This window comes from Rhinatrema bivittatum, chromosome 13 (assembly GCF_901001135.1).
Source record: "Rhinatrema bivittatum chromosome 13, aRhiBiv1.1, whole genome shotgun sequence".
Classification (NCBI taxonomy): Eukaryota; Metazoa; Chordata; class Amphibia; order Gymnophiona; family Rhinatrematidae; genus Rhinatrema; species Rhinatrema bivittatum.
In genome coordinates, this window is record NC_042627.1 from 60,915,097 (window position 1) to 60,938,726 (window position 23,630).

The 23,630-nt window shown below is 41.2% G+C and overlaps 1 protein-coding gene and 1 long non-coding RNA gene across 7 annotated transcripts in view; both read left to right on the top strand.

Annotated features, from left to right (window-relative positions):
- The window catches only part of PDE8A (phosphodiesterase 8A), a 399,353-nt gene extending 383,833 nt beyond the window's left edge, over positions 1-15,520 (top strand). For all 5 annotated transcript variants that reach the window (XM_029575868.1, XM_029575867.1, XM_029575869.1 and 2 more), the window contains exons 20-22: positions 9,571-9,738; positions 10,241-10,370; positions 14,161-15,520. In XM_029575868.1, coding sequence (XP_029431728.1) covers positions 9,571-9,738; positions 10,241-10,370; positions 14,161-14,267 — 405 coding nt within the window. In that variant the 3' untranslated portion in view covers positions 14,268-15,520. The remainder of the gene's footprint in view (positions 1-9,570; positions 9,739-10,240; positions 10,371-14,160) is intronic.
- Positions 15,521-19,646: 4,126 nt separating this feature from the next.
- The window catches only part of LOC115074760, a 52,070-nt gene continuing 48,086 nt past the window's right edge, over positions 19,647-23,630 (top strand). For both annotated transcript variants that reach the window (XR_003852334.1, XR_003852335.1), the window contains exon 1: positions 19,647-20,100. This is a non-coding gene — a long non-coding RNA (uncharacterized LOC115074760). The remainder of the gene's footprint in view (positions 20,101-23,630) is intronic.

Below are 23,630 nucleotides of genomic sequence, written 5' to 3' on the forward strand. Positions count from 1 at the left end.
TTATTAACAATAATACAGTGATTAGATTGTTCTTCATGCCAACTTATCTTTTTTCTTGCCTTTATTCAACTTTTGGTCTTTTTCCTAATTTCATTTTGGTGCTAATGTATTGTGTTCCATATATTTTCACAATGTTATTTTTGGAATAAAAGTTTATAACTCTTATGGCTTTGCCTTCTCCCAGCATTCAAAGACATTTTTTTTTCAATTTAATTTTTATTAAATTTTTCAATAAACAACAAGTCATATCCAACATGTCTAGGAGGTTCCAGGGAGTGTTAATACACACAATTTTCCAATAAACATTCAGAAAAAAGAAAGAAAAAGAAGTATACATATTGTTTTCACTCCCCCCTGTAGTTACTATGTAATAGGGAGAACATAATGGAGTTAGAGCAATCATACAATGTATATTTTCAATAAGAAAATAGAGGAAAGAGAGAAATGCAGTAATTATCATATACCGGCATCTCTAACAGAACTATTCCCATTATCCCCACGTGAACGCAAAAAGTTTTCTAACTGAGCTGGTTCCGTAAAGACATAACGTGCATCATTTATTTTCATAATACATTTGCAGGGAAATCTAATAGTTATCAAAGCTCCCAACTGGCGGGCGCCAGAAATTTTTTTCGGCGTACTTGCTTCGTTCTCACTATTCGGGGTATACCCAGATTTTTTTCTCCCAAGTATGTCTTATTACGGTTCCTGAGAAATAATCTTAACACACTGTCCCGCTCCGTAGGTGTTAGAAATCTAACAATTAAAGTCCCTCTTTTTTCTACTTGTTCTTCTTGTGTAGTTTCTAAGAATCCTGTTAAGTCCCTTATTGATGCTTCCATCTGAGGCCGTTCCGCTTGTGTATTCACAATTATGCCATCTTGTCTTTGCTCATTTAAGAAATAGATTTTTATAATACTCAATGACTCTCCATCCGGAAAAGACAGCACATCTTGTAAATTCTTTTTGAACTGTTCTCTGGGGGATATTAATCTAAATTTTGGAAAATGTAATACTCGTAGATTGTGGTAACGGACATTATTTTCCAATTTCTCCATACACTTTTCAATCCTTGTATCTCCTTGTATTAAATTAGCTTGCACAGACTTAATCTGTTGGATTTGAGTGTCAATTTCTTGTATCTTATTTGAGTGACTTAACACCAACGGGTTTACAGTGTTTAATTGAATTTGTGAATCTTTAATCACTGTTAAAGACATTATTGCATTTTCAAGCTGAGTTAAGGCACTCCAAACTGTCTCAAGAGTCACTACCGTAGGTTTTATTAATAACTTTAAAGGCAAACCTTTTTGTGAATCCATGGGTTCCTTGGAATGTTCTATCCGACTCCTTTCTTGCATAGACCCCACTGGAAAACTTCCATCGGCCTTGCTTAATCCTCCAATGTTAGCCTCAATCAGGGCGACCACAATATCCTCGCCCTGGGGCTGCCCCACCGGACAGACAGCTAAGGCCCCCTCGACAACCTCATCCCCACTGAACGACATCCGTCCGTGAATTGGGATCGGGCCCAGCGGGCTTCAATGGACAGGAGGAGAAGGAGTTGCCGGAGCTCCAGGGCTCAGAGTTGTCTCGCTGAGTTGCATCAGAGCCTGCTCTCCCTCCAACGCCACAGCCGGCTCTCCCGGAGTTATTCCTGCTGCGGTAAAGAACTCCCTTATTCTCGTCTGTTGTAGGGTAGGCGTCTGGGGAGTCGAGGATCCTTCCCTCACCTTTCCCTTTCTTTTAGTATGAGGCATATTCAGTTGCAAGCAAAAAGAAAAAGTAGGCGAGTCAGGAGAGCCCTCTAAGCGCGTCTTTCTCTCACGGCGGCCATTTTGTTCTCCGTCTCAAAGACATTTTTTAAAAACCCATCTCTCCCAAGTCCCTATCCTCCTCCCAACATCAGATGTATAAAAATCCAAGTCCTTCAAACCCTGATCCCTCGCCCGATACTCAGTGTCTCCTCCCAGACTTTCCTTTCCATTCCCCACCTGTTCTGAATCTATACGCATAATTCCTCAGCAGTGCTGAGCCACGGAGCCGGCAGGAAGGCTGGGGACCTTCCAGTATTGCAAGTATAGATTCCGGAGGGCTGGGAGGTAGAAGGGGGGATGCACTGGAAAGGGGCCACTGAATATTAGAAAGGGTTAAGGATTTTTATATGGTGGATCAGGAGGTGGATCAAGACAGGGATTGGAATTTGAAGGACTTGGATTTTTTACATCCGGATTTGAGAGGGAGGAAGGACGGGACTTGAAAGAAACTGGTTTCTTAAAATATCTCTTGGTTAGGATAAAGGGAAAGGGGGTCAGAGCCTGGGGAGACACTGTTCTTTTTTTGTTACATTGAGTAGCAAAAGGGAGGGAAGAGGTATTAGGGAATATTTTCAAATGACTTAGCCAGTTAGTACTGATTTTCACCACTAACTGGCTAAATTTGTTTAATCAAACTGGTCACATTTTAACTGTGTAATGATTTTCAGCTGAAAACCTAACTGCTTGGGTTCAGCTGAAAATTTCCTAAAGATACCTGGCTAAAATTAGCTTCTTAACTTGATTACTTGGTAATTTAAGTTACTGCCAATCATCCACTTTGCAGCTGTCTTACTAAATTAGAATTCTCTTATACATAAGGCAAGTTTTTTGAGCAAATTCCCACAGCTTTTTTCCTAAATTAAGAGCTTTCTTTTTAATTTCTATTACCATATCAGACAATAAATTCTAATACTGTCAAACAGCCTCACTAAGCTGCATTGCAGCAAAATATGCAGCTACATTTGTACCCACATACCTTTGAGTACATTTTCAAAGGAGTCACATGTGTAAAATTAGCATATATGAGCATAAGTAGCTTGTATTCATGTACATGCTATTTCATAAACCTCAAAGAGTGCATATTTTCTGTTTCGCATACACATGTACCTGCACAAAAAAGGGTCAGGCTAAGACATTCCGAGGCGAAATACAGTCAAAAGGTGCTGTTTATAAGAGATTTATGCAAATACATTAGGGAATTTATTTGCACAATTTTACACCTGCTAATTAACTAGCACAACTGATGTCAGTTGTCTGCTATCTTTGAGTGGGAGGTCTGGGTAAACTAGGGAGAGTACATGGTGAAGTGTACAGGAAGGTCTTAGAGAACTGGAGACAGACTAGATCAGAGCTTTCCAAACTTTTCATGTTGGTGACACACTTTTTAGACAAACATAATTTCACGACACGGTAATTCAGTCTACTAGTAAACCAGAGGTTAAAGGTTAAACGAACGAAACATATTTCGACAATTTATGTATGTTTCCTTAAATATATACATAAATAAAATGTTTCACGACACAACCTATCTCATGAAAACCTTAAATTTATATTAAAAATATATATTCCAAGATTCATGTTATTGTTATAATTTATGAGAAACAATAATAAAACAAATTGTCTGTCCCCCACACACTCATCTCTCTCCTCCCCCCAGCACATGTCTGGCCCCCACACACTCATATCTCTCCCCCTCAAGCACATGTCTGTCCCCCCAGCACGTTTGCCCCCCACTCACTCATCTCTCTCCCCCCAGCACATGTCTGGCCCCCACACTCATGTACCTCGTCTTTTTGATTGTTGCCAGTTAAGTGCTTCACTCCCTTCCATGATCACCAGACACTGCTGCTTGCAGTCAGTACTCCTCATGGCCAGGCCTCATCGGCAGCAGCAGCCAATGCAAGGATGGCTGGGCTCGTTCCACCCACCAAGCCCCCCCAAAAAACGCGATTGACAGCAAAAATCACCCAATAATAAGCAACCCATAAACTGAAAAAAAAAAGTGAATCTCTAGAAAAAAAAAAGCCCAAACTCGCATCAGAGTTGACCGGGCTTGCGCGACACACCTGCACACTGCAGGCGACACACTAACGTGTCCCGACACACAGATTGGAAAGCTCTGGACTAGATGAACTGGTAGAGGTATCTGCAAAAGGGTGATTTCAGATATGTACACATTTTAAAATATCTAATTCTGCGTCTAAATTAGGGTTTTATGTGTTCAAGTTAAATTGGTATATTTTGAAAGGATTTACACGCTTAAACTGTTTTACATTTGTAAATGCACTTTACTTGTGCAAATGGGCTTTTGAAAATTGCTACAATATTTGCTATTGAATTGACCATAGGTTTGACACCCATAAGCACACTTTGTGTGTAAATGGTCTTTGAAAATTGCTACGATACTATGTTACATTTACGTGTGTAACTTCTTTGAAAACTACCTCCCCTATTTTTTTGCACTTAAAATATACACGCTTATGTTTATCAGATAGAGAGAGTTATGCTTTCAGTGCCTTGCAAATATTTGCACGCCCTGAAACACACGCATATTTTGAGATGGATATATGCGTATTTTATCATCTACACGGTCCAGATGCATGCAGATTAAGATACTATAGTAGATCTTCAAGCGCCCACATTCTCATGTATTTGAGACCATGTGGAGATCTTTGAAAATTCTCCTCACAAGGTCTGTGATTATAAAGGAGCCCATGCACTTTGCTCCTGCTATTTTTTTCAGATACTGCTAGGCAGGAAAAACTGCACACATCTATTGGGCATGGTCTATAGTTTTCTCTCCTATTTACCCCTGAAAACACTTACATTTGGGACCTGATTTCTTAAGCCTTTTTCACATTTGTGTCTGTAGAAAAAAGGCTTAGGTGTCAGTTATTCCAAATATTTACCCAGCTAAAGTAGGGTTGTAGCCATGAAACTCAAGATGTTTAAAAATGTGACCTCTTTAACTGGCTAAACATGTGCAATTAAAATCTCAAGCTGCGCAAATTTAGCAGGCTAAAAAAGGGGACTGAAACAGAGGCATTCATGGGGAGGGCTTTCAGATTTAGTCAGTTGCTATGATTTTCTGCACTAACAAGGAACAGGTGTAACTTTGTGCGTGTATACTTACACATATACTTCCAAAAATTGAATGTATGTATGTAAGTTCTGTCTGGACACCCGAATGCCTCTTTTTTTTTTTTTTATTTAGTGCATGCAAAAGTACACACAAAATCCCTTTTCGACACATTTCTAAGTGCAGAACATTTGGGCAATTTTCAAAAGGCTATTTATATGCATAAATCAAAAGTTTACATACGTAAATCCTTTTCAAAATCACCCCTCAAACATAACTGGGTAAATTCACCTAGTTTCAAAACCTGAAGAGCAGGTAATGTATATTGACCTCTTAGTAAATCAGGCCCTGGGTGCTGTTTCTGCTACAGTTGCATGGATATAATGTGCTTGGAGGTAATATCCTCTCACCATATACCAGTTCTCTGATGCAAGCTGATGTCCTTCCTTACCTGCCATGACCTTTGACCTCTGTTTTAAGGTCCTAGATCCCTAAAGGCTGGACTTCTTTATTTAGACACAGCTGGGAAGCAGATGTGTGTGGAAAGACTGACTAGGGGATGGGGGAGGTAAGATCAGAGGCTGAGGTTTCATATACCTTCCTTTGCAACTACTGAGGGCTTTTTCCCAGCTCACTCCTCCTCTTGTTTAGCTCGGTTATCAGTGACGGTCATCTGACTATGGAGCACAAGCCACCATGGACATAGTGTTCATACTACACAATGGTGCACAGGCACCACCTGCTCGGGAAGCTGTCGCAGACTCCATCCCACCATGGCCCGAAGTGAAGAAGAGACCGCCAGGGCCATGAGTGAAGAAGAGGCTGGCAGGGTGCAACCTGTGGTGAAAAATAGGCCATGTGGGTTTGTGTGGGCACGTCTGTGTAAGAGCTTGTGGGCATGTGTATATGTCTGTGAGAGGCTGAGTGCATGCGTGTGTGTCTGTATGAGATCTTGTGTGCATATTTGTGTGTTTATCTGTGTGAGAGCCTGTGAGTGTGTGTTTATGTATGAAACCCTGTATATGTGAGAGCCTGTGTGCATGTCTCTGTGAGATCTTGTGTGCCTGTGGGTGTGAGTATGTCTGTACGAGAGCCTGTATGTGTGAGAGGCTATGTGTGTCTGTGTTTAGAGGCTATGTGTCTGTGAACACTTGCCTGTGTGTCACAAACCGGCTCCTACAGGCACGTGTACACACACATATGGACAGATTTGAAATCACTTATGCGCGTAAAAAAAACGGGGGTTACGCGTGTGGCTGGGCTTTGCGCACACTCGCACATTTTCAAAGGGGCCCAGGTCACACGCATAACCCCTGTTACGTGCCGAAGTGCCAGGCCCAGATAAAGGGGCGGGGAGGGGCGGTCCGGGGGGTGGGGCAGAGCTGGAGGCGGCTGGTACAGTGGGTAGGTACAATTCTGGTCGCCGCATCTCAAAAAAGATATAATTGCGATGGAGAAGGTACAGAGAAGGGCTACCAAAATGATAAGGGGAATGGAACAACTCCCCTATGAGGAAAGACTAAAGAGGTTAGGACTTTTCAGCTTGGAGAAGAGACGACTGAGGGGGGATATGATAGAGGTGTTTAAAATCATGAGAGGTCTAGAACGGGTAGATGTGAATCGGTTATTTACTCTTTCAGATAATAGAAGGACTAGGGGACACTCCATGAAGTTAGCATGGGGCACAATTAAAACTAATCGGAGAAAGTTCTTTTTTACTCAACGCACAATTAAACTCTGGAATTTGTTGCCAGAGGATGTGGTTAGTGCAGTTAGTATAGCTCTGTTTAAAAAAGGATTGGATAAGTTCTTGGAGGAGAAGTCCATTACCTGCTATTAAGTTCACTTAGAGAACAGCCACTGCCATTAGCAATGGTAACATGGAATAGACTTAGTTTTTAGGTACTTGCCAGGTTCTTATGGCCTGGATTGGCCACTGTTGAAAACAGGATGCTGGGCTTGATGGACCCTTGGTCTGACCCAGTATGGCATTTTCTTATGTTCTTAGGTAAGGTAGGGTAGGTTTAGGGGGTGGGGAGGAGAGGGGAAGGGGAAGGAAGGTTAGGTAGGGGGGTAGGCAAGTTCCCTCCTAGTCCGCTCCTTAATTAGAGCAGCAGGGAGGGAACTGGGGAAGGCCAGGATGTGTCTCTGTGCAGAAATTGCGTAAGTATCCCCCCCTTGCACGCGCTGCCCGCGGATTATAAAATCCAGCACGCATGTGCACGTGGCCCCCGGATTTTATAACATGCGCGGGTTGCCCCTGGATTTTATAACACACTTCTTTTAAAATCTACCCCATAGTTTGTGTGTGTGAGGAAGAGAGAACCCTTGTGTGTGAGAGAGGGAGAATGTGTGTGAAAGCATTGGCATGTACATGAGGGAGGGAGTTCTGAAAGAAGTAATGTTAGTATGTGTTGTGAGTGAGGGAGAGTGAGAAGATAGTTTGTGTGGCCCTACCTCCCCTCATGCACAATAATCTCAGGGTGATGGGAAATCAAAAGATCCCAGGTATGGAAAACAGATTTTTTTTTTAATTCTTATTAGTTTTAATTATTGGGTATAATTTGAAGTTTCTATTGTTTTAAATGTTATTTTTTTATATTAGAATATTATTTAATTATTGGATGTTTCATTCATCAGATGTTTTGAAATATTTTATTGGTGTTTGGGAAATATTAGAACAAATTTATGCAAGTTTTTTTTCATTGGCTGTTTGTCTGCTGTTTTGACATTTTATCTTTTTATTAGCATGGTTTAATATGAAGGATGTTTTATATCTCCAGTTTTATTGCTTGATGTTTTGAGAGGAATGATGTTTGTTTTTCCATTGTTGCATGGCATAACACAGTTGGGCTTGTGGTTTCCAATTCAGTTTTTGTTGGCACATTTCTTTTCTGTATTAGTTGAGGGTCTGTCTGTATTTTAAAGGCCCAATTCTTGCATAACTTTAATTCTTACTGTGAAAATGATGGTGCTTATCACTGGCTTTCATGGCAACATTTCTATTTTAAACAAGTTTGTGCTTTATGAATTTAACTTGCATACAGAAAGGGTTTTGAATGTTCTTACAGAAAATATTTTTAATTCACATATTTTATTGAAACTTCTGTTAGTAGATTAGGTGTTTATTTAAGGATTTAGCTATTGTGATCTCTAAGGATTGGGTTGCTGTGAGGATAAATGTGATAGGCTTTTTGCAACAAAGAATGTAGTGTTCACAGGGTAATGTAGGAGGCTGTACTTTGTTCTAGGTCATGCAGCAGCAGCAAATTTTCTGATCCACCACCAACTTCAACAAGTCACCCTCTACCCCTGCAAACCACAGTTCCTTCTGGAGCTCGCTACAGATTGGTCCTTAAGTAGCTGACACACTTAAGCAATTGCTGAGACTCCCTCACACTCTTATTATTTTCCGATGGGCCGTGAATGCTAACTGCTGCACCCTCAGCCCTTGCCAATCCATAAGGACATAAGAACATGCCATACTGGGTCAGACCAAGAGTCCATCAAGCCCGGTATGCTGTGTCCAACAGTGGCCAATCCAAATCACAATACCTGGCAAGTACCCAAACATTGAATGAATAGATCCCAAGCTACTAAGCCTTATTGATTAATAACAGTTTATGGACTTCTGCTCTAGGAACTCATTCAAACCTTTTTTTAAACCCAGTTACACTAACTGCCATAACCACCTCCTCTGGCAATGAATTGCAGAGCTTAATTATGGACTCTTTCCTTTATTTTAATACTAAATATGTATGTCAGATAGGAGTTAAGTTAAAAAATTATATTTTTGAATGGTCTTGATTAAATATATATATATATATTTAATTTTCATATACACAGAATTTTTTCTCCCTCAAAAAAAAAAGACAGGTCATTTTTTTTATCTCATGCCTTTTCATTGTTACCTCAAGGCAAGTTCCATTCAGGTATAGTATTTCCCTGACCCTAAAAGGCTTACAGTCTAAGAGGATAATTTTCAAAGAACTCCACATATCCGTATATACGGGCACTCTGAGATCTACATAGTATTTTATAACTGTGCATTCTGGTCTGCGCAAGTATAACATACATATATGTCCATCCCCCTACATATGTGCGTATGGTGCATTACATGCAATTATCAGAAACACATTGAAAGAGCATACTTTTTTTTATCTATTTTATAAACATATATGTTCATATATTTTATGCAGAAAAAAAAATTAGAACTTGTTCGTGTAAAACCCTGATTTATACATGGAAGTAGATATATTTTTTAAATGCTTGTACAATTGCTACCGCTTCACCCAGTCTGTCTCCAATTCATTGAGAACCTAATAGTACTTCACCCTGAACTCTCCCATTTCACCCAGACAACAGCGGAGTCTGATATTAATTACACAAGATAATTAACAGATATAAAATTTGCCTGAATAAATTGCCTACTGTAAACATTCTCTTCTAAAATAGCAACTTGTGCATTACAAGTGCAGGCTATTTATATGTGTATATACTAACTCTATTCACATAAAGCTTTTAAAAATTCACTTTAAACACAGGATTCAAACACAGGCTTTCCTGGTTCTCAGTCTGTTACTCTAACCACTAGGCTACCCTACTCTATTCTGTTTCAAACTACAGGGATAAAGTTGATGGGGTTTTTTTTGCTTGTTCCTTTTTAATTCATAGGGTACAGGTACTGATGACGACTCAATCAAAAATATCCTTACATCTCCTGAAAACCGAATTCTTATTAAGCGTATGCTGATAAAGTGTGCTGACATTTCCAATCCATGTAGGGCTCTGGAGCAATGCATTGAATGGGCAGGGCGCATCTCGGAAGAATATTTTGCACAGGTAAGACATTTCTAGATTGAACTCAGAATTATAATTTAAACAAATCCACAGAGATCACCAAATGATAATGTACCACAGTAATTTGCAAATGCTGTGGTGTATCTTAGCTAATTTGATTAAATATCACCTTTATTAAATATAAGAATGCAAGCTGCCTGCATTATACTTACATAGCACATTGTATTTATTGCTCACAGTGATAAGCCTTTTAGCATGCTGTATCCAGTAAACTCTTTTCATTTTAGCAATACAGTTCGCAAAAAGTTGTTACTTAGTTTCACAGTGGGACTAACTAGTTTGCAGATAGTATTATAGGTATTCTGTTTTCTTTGCCTTCATCTAGAACAGTAAAGGTTGATGATCTACGATATGTGTCCCACATCCTATAAAGCCAAATTAGCAAATCTAGATATAATTATGAGAAAATAAAAATAATTCAGTCATTCATTACAATTGATATGATGTGCACTGTCAAGAGTTCACAAAAATGCTTATTTTGCAGACTGATGAAGAAAAAAGGCAAGGGTTACCAGTGGTTATGCCTGTCTTTGACAGAAATACATGTAGCATCCCTAAATCCCAAATCTCATTTATTGATTACTTCATCATGGATATGTTTGATGCTTGGGATGGTAAGTTGACACATGTGAACTTTTTTATACTAACTTTTTAAATCTAAGTTACATATCTTTTTTTTCAAAAAGCAATGTGTGATCTAAGATTACTGTACTCTATGTGGATTTCTAGCAATGGTGAAAGCATCTAAATACTATCACTATAAGAAGTCATGTTTAATAAATATTAGGTATATTTCATTTAAAATATTAACCCGCAGGATTAATTTGTGAAGCGCCATTGGCAATTACTTGCATCCTTCAACTAAATCAATGTAGAACTGTAATAGAGTTCAGCTTGATCTTGTGCACCATGTTTTAACCTTTCCTATATGCCATTCAAATAGAAAAAAGTAGTGCAAGGCAGGTTGAAATCTAAATGTTTCTTTTATTGATGAATAATACTATATATCTAATATAAGATGACATATCACTGTACAAAAACAAAAATACTCGGCACTCATTGTATAAAATTGTAATGCAGTAGCTAAACATTTTCAAGGACATACATTTCTCAAATTGTGAATTTTACAGACTTTTGAAGAGAAGTACTATAATTGTTTATACTAATTAAATAGCATTGTCACAAAAAGGAATGTATAAAGTACTACTGATGGATTTTTCTCCATTTAAATTACCCTGTCTCTGGATATATAGCCTATTGATGCAGTATAGGTGCAAATGGCTTCATTAAATTATGGGGAGACTTCTGGTACGTATAAATGATTGTGATAAACATAATATTAGATACTGGTGTTACGACACTATGTTCCAGCCTTACCCCCAAAAAAATCACTGGACCTTTAGATCCCTATAAAGAGGCACCAGTTCTAATATCGTGATAAATTAAAAATGTTTCTTTATTAACAAATTTCATAAAAATAATTGAGCACTTATACGTTAAGATTTGTGACTATGCAAAAACATATACATTTATAATTTTGAATACATTCTGTGCCATACTGCTTATGACTATGTAAAACTGTACACATTGTAATCACGCACATAATTCAATATCACAGTATCAAATGCATGGGAAAATCTTTGAAAAGCTAGCAAGTACTGAATCAACAGTATATTATATTACAAGGAGATCATTGTAACATTTTAAAAGTATGTAGGAGTGTACAGTGCTGAAATATGTTACATGTTTTAACAATCCCAAAGGCTGGATTACAAACTAAACACCCTTTTTACAAATTGAAGGTATGTAGAATGGTGCAATGTATTTCTTGGGTATGATGTTAGATCCTTGACAAAGGCCCTTGTTTCACTGATAACTGCTTCAGGGGGAAACCTTTAGCAAATAAGACACCCACTGCTGACACCAAAAACCAAAAAATCACATATTTAAAATGACAAAAAACATATCTAAAAAACTGTTGTTTAAGTGTTGAATTTAATAAGATGCCAGATAGCCCATGAAAGAAAGAAGTTACAAAAATAAAAGTTACATTATCCTTCTAAATATCGTATTTCATTCTTCGTGAACGAGTCTGTGACTTTCCACAGTCAAGATACAGCAGTGCATGCCCATTATGCTATGAGCTTAAAACAAAAAATGAAAATTAATTCTAAATCATAGCTTTCTAGTGTCTGGTGTCAGACTTATGGCTGATTTCATACTCTTATAAAGTCTCTCTCGCTCTCTTACACATATAGATTTGGCAGATAACTTGGGTATATTTACACCTCATTATCTGGCATAAGTAATATTACATTTTATTGTGACGTGCTGATGGATGGGGGGTCTGGGAGAACTGGAAGCAGCTAAGGCTGAAAAACCAGGAGTGACTCAATGACCTGCACATGGACTTTGCAAACTGGTAGAGTAATTGTTAAATCTGGTAATTTCCTTCAACCGCGCATGTTACAAAATTTACAGACTTAGGGCCGGATTTTAAAAGGGTTACGCGCATAGGGGCGGATTTTCAGAGCCCTGCTCGCCTAAATCCGCCCAAAACCGGGCGGATTTAGGCGAGCAGGGCCCTGCGCGCCGGGAAGCCTATTTTACATAGGCCTCCCGGCGCGCGCAGAGCCCCGGGACTCGCGTACGTCCCGGGGTTCTCGGAGGGGGGCGTGTCGGGGGCGTGTCGGGGGGCGGGGCCGGAGCGCACGGCGTTGCGGGGGCGTGTCGGCAGCGTTTTGGGGGCGGGTACGGGGGCGTGGCTACGGCCCGGGGCGTGGCCGCGCCCTCCGTACCCGCCCCCAGGTCGCGGCCCGGCGCGCAGGAGTCCCGATCGCGCGCGGGGATTTACGCCTCCCGGAGGGAGGCGTAAATCCCCCAACAAAGGTAAGGGGGGGGTTTAGACAGGGCCGGGCGGGTGGGTTAGGTAGGGGAAGGGAGGGGAAGGTGAGGGGAGGGCGTTAGAGGATTCCCTCCGAGGCCGCTCCGATTTCGGAGCGGCCTTGGAGGGAACGGGGGTAGGCAGCGCGGCTCGGCGCGCGCCGGCTATACAAAATCGATAGCCTTGCGCGCGCCGATCCAGGATTTTAGTGGATATGCGCGGCTCCGCGCGTATCTACTAAAATCCAGCGTACTTTTGCTTGAGTCTGATGCGCAAGCAAAAGTAGGCTGATCGCGCTTCTTTTAAAATCTACCCCATAAGGTACACACGTAACCCTTTTAAACCCCCCCTGCGTGCACCGAGCCTATATTGCATAGGCTTCCGGTGCACACAAAGCCCTGGGACGGGCATGTCGGGAGGCGTGACACGGGGGGCGTGTCGGGGGGGCGTGATGTGGTCGGCGTGTCATCCGGGGGCGGTGCCGCGGGCGTGGCCGCAGCCTCCGGACCAGAACACTGCGCGCAGCAGCCAGCCCGGCACGCGCAAAATTACGCCTGCTTCAAGCAGGCGTAACTTCTGCTACAGAGGTAGGGGGAGTTTTAGATAGGGCCGGGGGGGTGGGTTAGGTGGGGGAAGGGAGGGGAAGGTGGGGGGAGGCGGAAGGAAAGTTCCCTCTGAGTCCGCTCCGATTTCAGAACGGCCTTGGAGGGAATGGGCAGCGCGCACAAGTTGCACAAATGTGCACCCCCTTGTGAGCGCCAACCCCGGATTTTATAAGATACGCGCGTATCTTATGAAATCCGTCATACTTTTGTTCGCGCCTGGTGCATGCATATATTTTTAAAACTGAAAGCAAAAATACACATCACCATTTAGCTGGGTAAGTTCTTTGCTGTTACTTTGCCAGATAAGTCTTAAAAGTGCTACCTATCCAGCTAAGTAAGATAGCTAGACAAATCTAAGACTTATCTGGCTATCTTAGCCAGATAGGTTGTGCTTTTAAGACTTATCTGGCTAAGTAGTGGCAAAACAGCCACTTAGGTTATATCTGAACATATCGGCTAACTTGAATATCTCTTTACGTGTATCTTATACATGCAGGGTAGATTTATGAGTATTTTTACAACCTGCAAGATATGATACACAAGGGTTATAAAATACTGGGGTAGATCTGCATGTGGCCCTATACATGTGTATATGGGTGTGTATGCAGGTGTTTTTCTGCCAGTTTTACAGTTTTTCTGTTTCTACCATTATGAAAATGTATAAAGTTTCTACTGATCATGTCTAAGAATGGTCCCAGTGAGCAGTTTAATATCCACCTTGATTCATTAACATTTTCTAAATTACAAGATTATTGCAATAACTGGTATTTTCCAGTAGTATACTGGTATCTACAAACAGATAATAAGAAACCTATGCGTCATAGCGCGTTAACATGTTAATCACACAATATGTTGTATTGGAAAACGTTCTTCATCATGTCATTACTTAAGTTGCTAATTTTTCTTTTTCAATAGCATTTGCAGACCTGCCAAACTTGATGCAGCACTTAGACAATAATTTCAAATATTGGAAAGGATTAGATGAAAGACAGCTACGAACTCTCCGACCGCCTCCTGAATAGGGAGCAGACTGCAGAATGTGTCCAGAAGCATATTCATCAGAGTTCACTTTTGTTCATTTGATTATCCAGTTTGTTTTGGTCTCTACAGTGTTACAGTATGACCAGTCTAAAAACTTGTGGAAAGCGAGTGAGGTCAGGCTCCTGCAAACTGCAGTGTATGAACTTTTCCTGTTAAATTACACTGGATTGCTGCAGTCTCAGTACCGACAAGCATCTATAAGCAAACGTGTGTTATCTCCATACCAGTATGAGAAGCTACAAGACCTCTTCAGAAGGGTATTGTCTGGAAGACACTGCATAAACCTCAATTTTACAAATGAAGGAGAGATCTACTAGTGATTTCACAGGTTTGTATGAGAACACTAAATGCTTTATAAGCACTTAAAACAGGTGCAACAATTAGAAGATATGAACATTCAATGCTTCTTCATAAAGAAGTTTCTGATTTATGAAAAATAGATGTACTCTATTTTTTCACATCACGGAAAGTGCAATCATTCACTTCTGAGCACTACTGATAGCAGTTTCTCTTAAAGAAATTTAGTAGCAAATGTAAAAAAAAAAAAAAAATGAAAAGAATTTTTGAACTTGATTATTAGCATCAATGATTGAAATGTTTTATTTATTTTGTTAGATGTTCAATATTTTCTATGAATTTATAAGAAAAAAGCCAAAGCCAACTTTAGATGCATTACAGATTTACATGGTTCATAATCATAATATACATTGATGTACAGACCTTTTATTTTCATAAAACAAATTACTATACAATGACAAATTTGTATTACACTGTATGGAAAGATACATATGTTTAAATATTGGTTTTGATTTTTATTGATTTAAATAAGTTAATTGATAAGTCTCAAGAGTAAAACAGAAAATATAATGTATTGGCAACAAAGCTAGATGATGAGGTCAAGCTGTTCAGCTTTGCTGGCTGCCCAGTGATCTTCACAGTGGACTATTATCGTTTAAAAAAAATTAAGTTGGGACTTTCCATTCTTCTCCCCTAAAATTTTATAACTACATTCCCTATCAGAAGTCTGCCTTATTTTATACAGTATTTCTACAAAGCATTCCACAGTGTAGATGAGGGAAAATTTAAATATTTAATGAATTTCAACATTTTATAGCTATTTTCCTCTGCAATGAAAATCCTTCTTTCCAAAAGTTTGTAAAGGTATGTACCTTCACAATTTGAATGACACATTCACAATAAAGACCAGTAACAATAAAATGTATATTTTAAGAAGCGTTACTCTAATAAGTTCATTTAAGAATGTATTTATTTTGACATAAAATAAATGCTATCAGGTGGACATGAAAAATGAAACATTGTTTAGAATTTTCAGAGGAGTAGCCATGTCGGTCTATAATAGCAAAAATGACACAGGCTGGAACACTACGCCCCTGAAGCAGGCAGTATCTGCCGAAACGGTGGCAGTGTTGGGCAGTTTTATAAATGAACAGTGGCTGACTTAAGAGGATGGTCGTTTACAGAGGATGAACAGCCAAGGCACTGCTTGCAAGCTTTTAGTATTTTACAATAGACATTGCTATGGATGTTGATGACAAGTTTTTTGCTAAGAAAGGAGATTAAGGACTGTTCCAGTTTTTATTTGCAAAAGTCAAAATAAAAAAAAAAAAATTATCAAAAAATCACAAATTAGAACTCACATCGGTATATGATTTTCTGACCTGTTTTTTTCAATCGTAGGCTGTGTGCCTGGTTGAATGTCAATACATAGGTACTTATAATACCAGTATATGTATACTAATTTGCTTGCTTCCCCTTCTTTTTGGTTTAATACCTTATAGACTAGCAGATTTATTGAAGCATAAGCGTCGAGACAAGAGTCCATTTTTTTCAAATGCTTCTGAAAGCTTAGGCATCCAGAGATGATAACTTTGATACTTGTGCACGGGCACACATGTATGCACATATGCCTGCTTGCACCAAAGGACGTGACCATTTTATAACATACATGCGTATGGTATAAAATAGGCTGAATGTGTATAAACGTGCCTACGATTTTATATGGACGCATGCATGTACGCACAAACGCTGCCTCTACCGCATAAGTGGGGGATGCGCGCCGACACTATTACTAGTTTTTCCAGCTCGTTCCCAGTTAAGGGATAAGACTTCCAGACCCCTCCCCCCCAGGTTATTAGCCGCTCTTTCCCCCGGTAGCACCAACTCTTAAAACCCTGCTGACTAGCTTGTTTTTTTTTTTGTTTTATTATTTACACGCCATCCATAGCAGTAGTGAAGTTACGCAGCAGGGGACCCTGGCATGTGCTTGTGCACGTACATACTTATGGGCACATTTCATGTTAGTCCTGGAACGCCCATGGTCCTGCCCTTGTCTGCCCAGACCATGCCTTTGCCTCGCCCCTTTTTGGGCTCTCTCACTTGTGAACATACACGGACGGCTTTTAAAATCCGCTCCGTGCGCATCAGCCGAGCATATGTATCTCTCCGGTTTTGACATGCCACCAGGCTTTTAAACTTCACCTAGATGGATTTAGCCTTAATCTTAGAAACACTAATAATCCTTAGATAACATCGCAATCGCTGTTTGTAAATAATAAATGCACAACAAATATGAGTGGTGAAGAGCTGCTCAGTTTTGTTGATTTATAGATATTTGATATTCTGCCCTTTTGCAAGAATAGCCTCAAAGCAGATTACAACAAATTTGAAATCAAACAAATTGGATAAGGATCATTTACAGTTTCAATAGCATTGAAAACTCAGAAGTGTATAATTCTTACTTGAAAGTTCAGATAGTTAAGTCAAAAAGATTGAGGGTCTCTGCTGGGGAATCTAAGGCAAGGCCTGGCCAAAAGATATCAGGATAACTTTTGCTCTGGACAAATGTGCAAAGGTTACCTTATTTGGAGGAAAACTAAGCAAAATTTAAAACCTATCTCTAACTGAAGACTGTAATATAAAGGAACTTGATAAGGAATGCATATATAAATATCTAGTACTGTAGCAGATGAATGTTACTCCTGGAAGAATTCTGTGCAGTGCAGAATTTGCACAGAATTCCTCTTCTATGCAGAATTTTCATATTTTACATAGAATCTGACTGTTTATCAGTGGGTAGGCGAAAGGATACCTGTGGGCCTCAAGGAGGCAGCATTGGCATCAACCACATGGACTGGAAGAACGCAGCACTGGAACCAGTATTTGCCCTTGCAGCACAGAAGGAGACAGGTGGTATCAGCACTGACAACATCAGCATGGACCAGTAGGAGGGAAGATTCAGCCCACACCAATGTGAAGGAAGTTGGAGAGAGGGAGTAAGCACAGAAGGGATCAGGCCTTGGTGGATGGGGTCTTGATGGTGTGGGAGAAAATTAAGTGGAGGCGGTCAGGCCTTAGGGGATGGAGGGAGAGCACACAGGGTTGAACCTGAAAGGGGAAGAAGGAGTAAGAGTGAAGGGGGTTGAGCCCAGTGGGGGTGGGAGAGAGCACCTGGAAGAGGTAGGGCCTGGGGCAGAGAGGAGAGCGTGTGGAAGTTATAGGGCAAGGGGAAGATAAATTTCAACCTGTGGGGGAGGAGGAGAGAGCATGGAAGGAGTTGGGCCTGGGGAAGAAAGAAAGTAAAGGGGTTCAGGCTGGGGGGAAATGCTCCTGATTGAGGCAAAAGTATTGCTGAGGCATGGTTAATTTTAGAAAATAGATGCTTGTGATGATGCCATCTCATGACATCAGACGCCCCTTTTACTGATGGCAGTCTTTGCTTTTGTAGTGCGATTTATATCATATAGAAATCTAAAATATCCTGCAGTTTTTCCATTAGTTGAACTGAAAGGTCACCTGAGTGCCAAAATTCCACGAGGCCTAAGGCTGCTGGCAGAGCCCATCCTGCCAGCAGCCGAAAAACAGGAAGAGACCCAGGGGCCAGAGGAAGAACCCATCTTATGGCCAAAGAATGCAGGAGGAGGTCGGAGCTACCACATTAGGAGGGGAGAAGGGGGAAAGGAATGCTGGGGTAAGTATGGGGGAATGAAGAGAGAGCATTGAGATTGGGCAAGTATCAGCTGGAGACAAGGTGCTGAGTGGACGGGAGGGGACGAGACTATTAGGGAAGGGTAGTGGGTTGGTGAAAGTGGGCTGGATAGGTGGTGGGGTGGCAGGAGAGCACTGAACAGATTGGGGATGGGCAGGGGCGATTCTATAATGAGGCAGGGTGAGGCAGCCACTTCAGGTGGCAGAAACTGTCCCCCAAAATACCCCCACAGCGGATATCTCACTTTGAATTTTGGATTTAATGCCAGGTGTGTTCCCACACACACACACATCCCTTCCCAGCAGGAAGACCCACGGGGTGGCACTCTGAGATGACATTCTGGCAGGGTTCCCATTCCCCGCTAGCAGAAGAAGGCTTATGGCAGTGACACAGACACTGTCTGGGAAGCAGTAATAATTGCTGTGTGAACAGGGGGAACAATGTTCACCTCAATTCACGCCCAAACTACAGCCCTTCTTAATAGTGGTGTCTACAGGGCTGGAAGGGCAGATAAAATCTACACACACACACACACACACTTGACCTTGCCCAGCTCGTACAGAAATTATCACCAAACTTTGCATAAATAATTTCTCAACCTTTATGTTTGTTGTTTGAATCTATTCTCTGTCTCTGCTTGCTCTTGGCTTTCTCTCTTAGTTTCCTCTCTGTATCCCTCATTCCTTTTCTTTTAAGCTTATGTTCTGGTCTTCCTCGCATTTCTTTATCATTTGCTATTTTTCCTCCATGTGTGTATCTTTCTAGCCACCAAATCTCTCTCCATAGCGCAGTACCTTCTCTCACCTCCTCCTAGTCTCACCCCCTCTTGCCACATCCAGCTCTCTTCTCATCTCTTGCCTCTTCCCTCCCACCATGATCCCCTCTCTTCTCATAACCCTTCTCATGGTTTACCTCCCCTATTAACCACCCCCAATCTCTCTCCCTCTTTTCCCTGCACTAAACCATTTACCCCCTGCTTCTCTTATCACAACCCATGTCCTCTCTTCCAGCGTGTTTTCCCTTTTCTCGGTTACTTTCCCCTTCTCACAGCTCATGTCCCAAGCCCTCACAGCCTGTGTCTACTCTTTTCCCACAGCTTCTCTCCCAGTTCCTCATCCCCTTGTCCCCCAGCCAGAATCCCTTCTTTCAGTATCTCTCCCCGACCCCTCATAGCAGCATTCACTCTCCCAGCCACTATCCCCTTTTAAACCATCTCCCAGTAGTTCTCTCGGCCTCTTCGTAGCTGCTCTGTTCTTTTCATGTTCTGGTCCCTCCCTCTATTAGCAGCCTTCCCGGTCTCCACTGCATCTCAGGAAAGCCGGATTGCCATAGGCTGCTGGGGAAGGCGGGAGCAGTAGCTGAGAGACAGAAGCACAGGGTCTGACTTCCTATGTAGCTTATTGGTCAGACGTTCCACGGCCTGCCAATGGGCTACAGGGAGAGGCGGGAGCAGTAGCAAGGAGGCTGAAGTACTTCCTTACTCTTTCCCCCACACCTCTGCAGCATGGAACTCGGCTCTTTATCTAAGGAGTGCAGGAGAGATATATTGTGCGTGCTGGAAAGAAAAAGGAAGAAGAATCCACTTTTTGCCCTGAGCTCGGGTGCCATGCTGGCTGTGAAATCTGATCACCCAAGCTACAACCTAGCAGGGAGGAGTTTACTGCTTACAGACAGGCCTGGTCCGCCTCTTGCATGAAAACCAAGGGTGTAGTATGCTGTCTCTGAGACCCTGTCCTAATTTTGTGCTAAGTGAAACAGCATAAGAATTTCTCTCAGCATGCAGGATCAAAGAGCTGCGATCACCACTGGTAAGGATACTCCTGTAATGTTGTTGATTTAGCTTGATCCCGAGTGGCAGATATACAGCTGCATGGAATCTTATTTTGTGCCACATCAAGCTAAATGTCTTCAGATAGAATAATAAAATAACTTAAATATGCAGAGAGAATCCTCATATATGAAAGCCATTTATTGGTTATTTCTCTTAACCTTTCAATCAAACTGCTAATCATACTGATTAAATAAATACTGTATTAAAAGAGAAAAATAAAACAAAGTGAAAAATAGTAAAAGTTTAACTGCATGTAAGCAAAGGAAAATAAATTCCTGGGTTTAAGGATTTGTGCAAGAGTTAATGATTGAGGGAGTCATTGGGCATGCTCCTTACTAATGGAACATTAAATATGTCTACTAATTACTGCTGTTTCTCTTTGTTTTCTCAACTTTGTCTTTGGCAACATGATTATCATGCAAAAGCCGATTCCCTCAAGCTCTTTCAGTCATTAAGGAGTGCTGACCTATCAATACATGCTCAACTGCAGACTTACCTGTTTTTGAGTCATTGAACAAGGGAGCCAGTGGAATGACAATAGAAAGACCTGTTTAAGGCATTATAATAGTAGCTGCTTTTTAAGAGGGAGCCACTTTGAATCCAAAGGGGCAGGAGGAAAGCCAATTAAAATATCCCCAAACAGGGTCTTGGGCCAACAATATTGCTGATTGGCCCATACCAATGAAAGTTCCCCTCCAGTTTCTCTCTCTCTCTCTCTGATTTCCCCCACCGTCTCTAATGTTTCTCCCCCACAGCAGCAGTACCAGCCCCCACTGGTCCTTTCACTGACAATGGAGGATCAATTGGTAGAGGTGAAGGAATCTATAAATAAATAAATAAGTGATGGACACACAATGAATTATTCACTGCACTGTCAGTGAAAGGACCAATCCCCTTTCAGAAGGCTGTCCTTTCACAATTCTGAAAGGAGATTGGTCCTTTCACTGACATTTCATAGTGCAGGGGGATTTGGAGGGCTCCGAAGGGTAGAATGGGGTCGGGGAGTTCAGCTCTGGCCAATTTTGTTGACGATGAGGACTGGGAGGGCCCACAGGCTTAACTTTTTTTTTTTGTTAGGGTAAGGGTTGTGGCATACTTGGCCAAGGAGGAGGAGTGAGGGTGGGGGAGCTTGTCTCAGGCCCCATCTAAGTTTTTGGTTTTTGTTTTGTTTTTTAAGGTGGGGGTGGATCAGTCTGCCTGGAAGGGGAGGAAGGCTTTGGGTTGGGGGGGGGTTTCTTTCTGCATGGGTTTTAGGCTTATGACATGTAAACTGGCCACTGAGTGGCCATTTTTACACGTGGGTTATTAATCTGTCAATAACTTTCTGCAGCTTGCAGGGACCACTCATTTTAGTGCGTGCATAAAATAAATCCCGCGCTAAATTTGGAGTTAGATTTTAGCAAGGGTCTTAATGCATCAGCCCCATTATGAGTAGTAACCAGCAGTTTAGATTCCTTTCCATAATCTAAACGGTTTAAATGCCCGAAGGAAAAGAATCAAATTATACAGGGAAACTGAGAAGTGGAAACCAAAAGTGTTTTGGGTTTTTTGTTTGTTTTTTTTATTTAAAGGGGAAAACAATGCACGATATCAAAAGAATGTAATTTGAAATCTAAGAAAATGTGTCCTATTTCTTCTTTACCGAAAAGCAAGGGGAGTTACAATTTTCTTGTTAAAAAATTTGACATTTTGAGGGGCTAAAGAATTAAGACAAAAATGGAAGATATGTAATTATCAAAGGTAAAATGTTTGGCCTCAGCATAACGCTGGCGTCTGTATACACCCACATTTCTCTTAACAATATCCCCCTTTGTAGAAGGGAAGCTCTTAATAGAGGAGACTTTAACATGGTCAGGAATCCAGGAAAGGACAGGAAATTTTCCTTAAACTTTAAAACAATCTCAGCAATTTGAGAATTTGATCAAGGGAAGCAGTATTTGTGACTTATGGAGATATGTCCTTCCACATGAAAACGATTACTCATTCTGTTCTGTAACCCCATAAAGTTTACACCTTTATTAATTTAATTTTGAGGAGTAAAAACCTTCTTGTTGGCATTTGGAGGTTAAAATTAGCCCTGTTTCTTGGCTGGATCATGACCCTGTAAGTAACTATAGTTTGTTCATTACAGCCTAATTATTCTAATCAGAAAAATGGTGATAAGATGATGCCATATTAGAACAGGAGGTTGCTATCAGGCGGCCATCTTGACTCCGCCCCTCGGTGTGTGATTGTACTTATGTCTTCCTTATACCTGAACATCTTAAGATGTGGCTTAATTCCCATGGGTGATAAGTACTTTATCACCCATGGTTAGTCCTATTACTTAACCTGTATTAAGGGGTAAAGAAATATCAGGCTATGACCAGTTTCTTTTTTTTTTTTTTTCTCTGGATGTTGATATTATGGCTTCCTATAATTTCCACTCCACCTCCGGATATTTTTTTGTGGACTAAAATAGAGGATTGGAATTCCTCTGTTTAATTATCTTAAATTTATATTTCTGTGTATCACTGTACAAAGAATATAAATGCTTTGTAATATTTTGAAAATGAATAAATTAAAAATTAAAAAACAAAACAGGAGGTTAATACAGAGTTAACAGAAAAAGGGTTTATAGAATGTTTTACCCTACATTACTCCAATGAACTGGCACAAGGGATAATTGGGGGTGCAGGGCAAGCAGTGATTACGGGGGGCAAATCATCGCTCCTCAGTGGCCAGTTGTCAAATCTCCTCTTCCTTGGGACCTGAATGTGGTTCTGGCACAGCTAATGAAGGATCCATTTGAACCTCTGGAATCAGCTTCTCTCAAGTTTCTCACCTTGAACGTATTATTCCTAGCCACAATCACATCATCCAGAAAAATAATGCCCAAGGTTTCGAAGTCCGACACGTGTAAAATCCGGGGGATATGCGCGCCGGGCACGATTTAAAAACAGCCCAGCCATGTGCGTATCTCCCAATATGCACAGAAGTGACAGACTTGGTGAAAGGGGTGAGCGAAGTCCGGGACAGCAGTGCGCACAACTTACGTCTGCTCCTTAGAGCAAGTAAGTATTAAAACAAAAAAATGTAGAGCAGTTAGAGTAGGTTTAGGAGTCGGGAGGGAGAGGGAAAAAGGGAGGAAGGTTGGGTAGAAGGATAGGAAAGTTCCCTCCCAGTCCGCTCCTTAATTGGCGGACTGGGAGGGAACTGAGGTAGGCCTACTCGTGTTGCCCATACATTGTTCTTTTAAAATCCCCCTGCCCCTCCCCCCCCCCCCCCGCACACGAGTCACGACTCACCTGCACATGCGCCCGCGGATGTTAAAACCTGGCGTGCATGTGTGAGCGGGAAACGTATTTTATAACATGCGCGCAGCAACACGCGCATGTTATATTAATATTAATCAATCCAACATCTTGCCTACTTTCTTTCCAAGACCATATGCACATGAAGACAGAAAAGCCCTTCATTCCTTAGACTGCAAAAGAGCATTGGCTTACCACAGGAAAATAACTGAGC